Source organism: Trematomus bernacchii, unplaced genomic scaffold (assembly GCF_902827165.1).
Source record: "Trematomus bernacchii unplaced genomic scaffold, fTreBer1.1, whole genome shotgun sequence".
In the NCBI taxonomy this organism is placed as follows: domain Eukaryota; kingdom Metazoa; phylum Chordata; class Actinopteri; order Perciformes; family Nototheniidae; genus Trematomus; species Trematomus bernacchii.
The window spans coordinates 381,978-387,824 of NW_022987419.1; the positions used below are offsets into that span (position 1 = coordinate 381,978).

Genomic DNA, 5,847 nt, shown 5'->3' on the forward strand with positions numbered 1-5,847 from the left:
TTGTAACTGAAGTCACAGAGAAACACGTAAATCCCTCAAAATGTCCACAAGGACTTACTTTTCAGCACTAGCTCTAAAGCTGTACACTATTTCAAAGTAGCCTGTGTTATTTTCTCCTGTGAGTGAGTGAGTGTTGTTGAGGTGGAAACAGGTTATTCTGGAAATTGCATCAGTTCTTGTTTGACCCAGAGAAACGTGACATCCACACTGCCTGCTGTATTCTTGATTAGTAGTAACTAAAACTGCATTCCTGTCGGGCCCTCCAGATGTGACTGATCTGAAGGGCCATCTGGAGACATGACACCTTCAAAGCAACACTAAATCAGAACATGCAAGTTGTGTGTTATCGCTGCACATGCCAAAAGCAGCTGTCTGATAATCTTACAGCAGGGATCAGCCTTCACACACTCCTTCTCTGTACTCTGTCTCTCCTCTCCCCTGCGTCTGCAGCCAAACCGGTTCTGCTGATAGCTGTTGATAGTCTTACTCAACACTATTACTATAAAAAAAACACATTTTAACTGCGGGTGCATCAGGGAATAGTATGCTTGCTCTTTGAGGGCAAACAGAATAAAAGGGAAGGAAATATATTGCTTTGGTTTGCATTTTAAGGGGCAGCGAGGTTAACATATTCCCAATAAACCCTAGAGTAAATCTAGGCCACATTCAAATATGAAACCGCTTCTGTAGGTTTTTTGCAGCTTAATGTCTCTAAGATGTTGCTGCTGATGTTTTCAAAGTAGATAAGATTTGAATAAATAATCCCTTGCCTCTCTAACGAATTTAGGAAGAAGATCACAACCCTGGGCATAAACAACGTTTGTTTTTCCTCATGGTTTGGATTATGTAAGAGTTTGAGGTTACTTATCTGCCCACCTTCAATTGTCTAAATCTATTACACTAAGAGTCACTTAAATAAACTCCTGACAATCAAGACAGGTTTTATAAGGGATAAGAATTTAAATAATTCACCAAATACACAGCTTTTTCGTTTTTCATATACAACTGTGACAAGTAAGCAGAGTAAGTAAGTTGAGAATCCTCCCTGTTTACATGTAGGACCTGTGAGCGAAGGAAAGGTTAATCAACACACATACCCAAAAGAGTTGAATTTGCATTAATTGGGTTTATTGATGAGAAAAAGAAGGGCTACCAAGTGTGAATTTAATCTTGTGTGGACTTATCAGTTTAAACTAAGGTTTTCACTTTGTGTGTATTTGCTTTAATTGGGTTTATTGATTAAAATAAGATGGTCAAGTCAGGAGCTTTTTAATTTTAAATATGTTTATTGATGAAGACTTAGGTAACAATAATCTGTCTAAGTCAGTAGCTTTTTCCTTTTGAGTGAAGTTATTTTTCAATGTCTTTATTGATAAATACCAATAAGCCATATATTGTTTAAGTCAAGTTGTATTCCTTTCCGTGTGAAGTGATGATCTTCAAGTGTAATTAGGCATACTGTAGGCTAAGTTGATAAAACTGCAGTTCTGCAACCATGCCACAGGAAGTTAGGCTCTGCGGTAAGAGCGACAGGAAGCGGGAGCTGAGCAGGTTAAGGAGAGCACAATATTTTAGAGTAGCAAACAAACATTTATACACACTTGTAAGATGTGATTTATAAACCTATGTTAAGAAAAATGTACTTATACGCCCATCTCGATAAGCAACACAAGATTTTACATACAGGAAATTCATGACAGTTGCATCCTTGATTCATGTGCATCTGAATGACAGCACATATGCTCAAAATATCCTGCCAATGAATGCATTCATAAAACAGTGTGATCCTGTAATCCACAGAGATGGCTGCAGTGCATAAACAGACTCATGCTCGAGCCCGATAGAGTGAAAATCATGACTTGAGTCATCCTCTTCGCTTATTAAGATCTGAAGAGACACCGCATCAGCAGACGGATACATAATGGATGAATAAAAATAGATAAACCAAGAAGAAGAAAAAAAACATCAGACATGCTAAAAATAAAATATATCTTTATTATGGTATTAATTCCTTACTTCTTTTCATAAAAAACTATTTACAGTACACTGTAATGATCTGCAAATATATGATGTGCGCAGAGCTTTTATATATCTGACGTTTATATAAAGAAACATCTGAGGAACAAAAACAAAACGGCTCATGCCTGAAAGTGACTGAGAAAATAATAGCAGCAGGTAAAAGGTCCTTTAGAGCTCCCGATGCAGTCAGACGTCGATAATGTCGTATTATATGAGGCGAAACATGAAGGTATGATAATATTAAACTGCATGGTGCTTATCTTTATGTAACACATTTACTGGCACAGTCTAAAATCTGAATGTCATTATCAATGTCATCATGAGTCTTTTATCAGATGAGCTAAACAGTAGTGTGTTGCTAACAGTACAGAAAGACGGTAAAATGCATGTTTGAAAATGGAAAGCAATAGGACATGCACTAACAGAGCATGTCATGAACTGCAGTCTGCCCTGATATTTGGCTCCCGATCATATTGTAACAAACGTAGTAGTAGAAAAATAGATTTAGTTCATTTACATTAGCTTTGTCTCTTCATCTACATGGTTAGTAATGAATACCCAAAGCATCCCTACACCAACAAAGACGTTCATTTCCAGTTGAATGTCCGGCCCACCAGCTCAAAAAACTTCTTGTTGGGTTCGTGAAAGAACTTGTAGAGTTTTTGCAGGATGGCAGGCGCCACGTGAGGGTGAGCCCGGCCTTTTGAATCATGTAAACACCGTTCTTGCCCGTGGTCTCTCAAACAGTAGAATCCTTTAGTTTTATTGAAGTAAAAGTTTGAGCCGTTCAGCTGGGGTTCAAGTTTTAGGAATGTTTCCACCTTTTTCATTTCTGGGAATGGGTCCCTTATCAACTCATCCCCGTCCACCACGTGGATGCTCTTCAGGGGGAAGTATTGCAGCCAGTTCTGCATGTGAACATAGTACAGGCTGCGATTGAGAGCCTTGTATCCCAGGTTGATCTCGCCGTCCTTCACCAGAACCGACTCTATGGGCTGGTAGCGCTTGTGCTTCTGGAGACGGTTATAAAACACCTGTGTGTAGTCCGATAGCACCCGCTCCGTGGGGTCTCTGAGGATGAGCAGCAGCTTGATGTCAGGGTTCATTTCATACATGCGTTTGGGGACTTTGCTGGAGGTAAAATAGGCCGGCGTCTTCTCTACCGTCAGCTGGTCGGGGAAGGCGTAGGGCATCTGGCTGAGATACCAAGGTAAGCCCTTCTGAAAGTGACTCTCCCAGTCGAAGAAGTGCACCTCGTTCTGTGCCGCTGCCACCGTGCTGTGCAGACTGAGCATCTCTATCAGCGCCCGCGTGCCCCCCTTCCTCACCCCAATGATTATAATCTGAGGAAGTTGTTGGAGGGTACCATTTGGGTGGCTGTTGGCCCCGTTGTCGGTGGGCGATGAGGTGGAAGGAAGTGGGGGCCCCTCGTCAGTCATTGGCCTGGAGGGGATGGGGGGAGACTGCATCGCAAAAAGCAGCAGCCCGAGAAGCATGGCAGCCATGAGGGAGGTCCGGACCCTGGAGGATTTCAGCCTGGCTAAAGCACCAAAACTGTATCCCTCATTGAAAGAACAGCTGCCTGAGCACAATGGTCCAATTGAAAAGCAGAATAACGTCCTCTTCTCTGCCAGTAGAAGTAACTGAAAGAGAGAAAAACAGCTGTGATTAGAAGATACCTGGCAAACATCTGGCAGAGACACAAAACGCCTCTGGAAATAACCTGCTCAATCAATCTCTAATATAAACACCATGCCTGTCAGTTTTATTGCTATTGAGGTGATTACATTTTAACGTCAACAAACCACAAACATTCAACGTTTTAAAGAGAAAACTGTGTACTCAGTACAGTATAAGACTTTAGTTTATAACCTTAAGATAAACGTATTTCTGAGTCTTGCATTCAACTATAATAATACACAATATCCAACGCAATTATGCATAAAAACAGATTACCTTGAAAACTCAGTATTTTAAATAACAAAAATGTAAATAAATTGAGTTCATGAAAGCTCTAAAAACTGCATACTATGTTTTTTTATTATTTTTTTAAATGTGATAGATTACTGTATTCATTTTAACAGATACGTGCATACGTCTGAACCTGAGCTCGGAGATATTTACAGGCGAAAAATCAGGTGTGGTGGATAGCCTATTGCAAATTAAAAGGCAGGACAACAGCTACAAAAGACTAGTAATAATGTCTGCAAACACATAACCTGCTATGTTGCCGCCTGTTGTCATGTTTTACAGAGCACGTTTATTAATATGACAGTCTTAGTTTGTCTATACTTCAGTTTGGTACCTCGCTGTTTGCATTGACGGAAAAATCCCAGCCGATCTCTTACCTTTTTAACTATAATAATCCTCTCGACTCGGTTTCATGTCGTGGAGCTTTGAACTCTCAGCAGCGGTACTTCCACATATGATCCAGCGGTGCACCGTCTCTCTGGACTCTCCCGAGCGCACAAAAGTCGCCTCTGACGCGGGGACACAACTTCACCGGAGCGCCTTCTCTGTGCTGTGTTTCCGAGCCAGACGGATCTCACGGACTTTGACTGTCAGCTGTTGAAGCCTACGCCCACATTACGGGACCACTCCCCCCCCCGTGACTCACACCGCTGTAATGGTATTTGACAGAGATAACACTGCTGGTATTATGGGTGATATGAGGAGAGGGGGGTGAAGCAGGTGATCAAGGTGTGACACACAAGTAGAAATTCAGTGGAAAAAGAAGCAACAATGTGATGTGTTTATGTGTCATTCAGCAGAACATTGTTCCAATCTTGCTTTTGTGGAATTAAAAAGTGTTTACCAAGATATTCAAATCCAGCAGTCTGACTTACAGAAATGTGTAGCCCATAGAGAGCCTGCGCCTTCTCAGGGTTTTGGTTTGAAAAGGGCTTTTCAGTGGAGCCTCCAGGAGTCCTCCTTTGCTTTCATGGGAAATCAATGAAGGAGACAGACCAGTTATTCATCACTGGCATTCTTCTCCGCCTTTGTCCACAGTGCAAGTGCATCTGTGGGTAAGTCACCAGGTCCAAGTTGCACAATCTCACCACCTGTTGAGCTGCATATTCTACATTTTTCGGGGCGAAGTTCAAATCCTTCTAGCAACAGCGCATCTTAAATATCACTTCCATTCCTAATGTAAATACAGAGCACACGAGTGGTTTCGCAACTTCCTCTGAGTCACGTTTTGAATCACAGTCAGCGTGAGAAAGTTGGAGTTATTTCACAGAGTCGATGAGTAAGTGGCACATCACTAATGCCAACAGTCAGTGTGTCACAGCAGTGAGCTGTTTGGGTACATTGTCCGTGTGACATGTTCAAGTGAATACTGTTTACATTTTTTGTGATCTGTAATTGGGCGTAAAGTATTACTTGCTTCCCATGCTGATGATAAGCCTACAGCATCAAGGCTTAAGGGCTTTTCAATTGAATATGGATGCATCTGATTTTACACATGTTTGCGAAAAAAATTCTGCTGTGTTGTTCATTTAAATGAAGGCCGTTAGACACATTAAAGCAATGCACTCTATGTGAACAAGCAGGAGGTTTTGGTGCCAAAGCATAAGGTCAACCTCACTTCTTAAATCCATCCTGTAGAGAGAATGCAAACGCATGTGCTTTACTTATTCAGCGCACAAAGTATAAATGCTGATACGACCAAGAGTTTCCCCCCCACATTGATTTTTTGATGCAGTTTGGTAATCCTCACATTCTGCCCTCGTTTCTCCTGGAGAAATGTGAATTCAGCGGAGTCGTGGCGCCTGCTGGTACAATATAACCCCGCTTTGAGGATCATCAGAAGCGTCCGACCACATT

The 5,847-nt window shown here is 41.6% G+C and overlaps 1 protein-coding gene across 1 annotated transcript; it reads right to left on the minus strand.

Annotated features, from left to right (window-relative positions):
• Window positions 1-1,975: 1,975 nt before the first annotated feature.
• hs3st1 (heparan sulfate (glucosamine) 3-O-sulfotransferase 1) lies at window positions 1,976-4,555 on the minus strand. Its single transcript, XM_034140019.1, has 2 exons — window positions 4,368-4,555; window positions 1,976-3,662 (listed from the first exon to the last, which is right to left on the minus strand). Exon 2 carries the CDS (start codon window positions 3,522-3,524, stop codon window positions 2,607-2,609), a length of 918 nt encoding a protein of 305 aa, XP_033995910.1. The 5' UTR covers window positions 3,525-3,662; window positions 4,368-4,555; the 3' UTR covers window positions 1,976-2,606.
• Window positions 4,556-5,847: the final 1,292 nt, after the last annotated feature.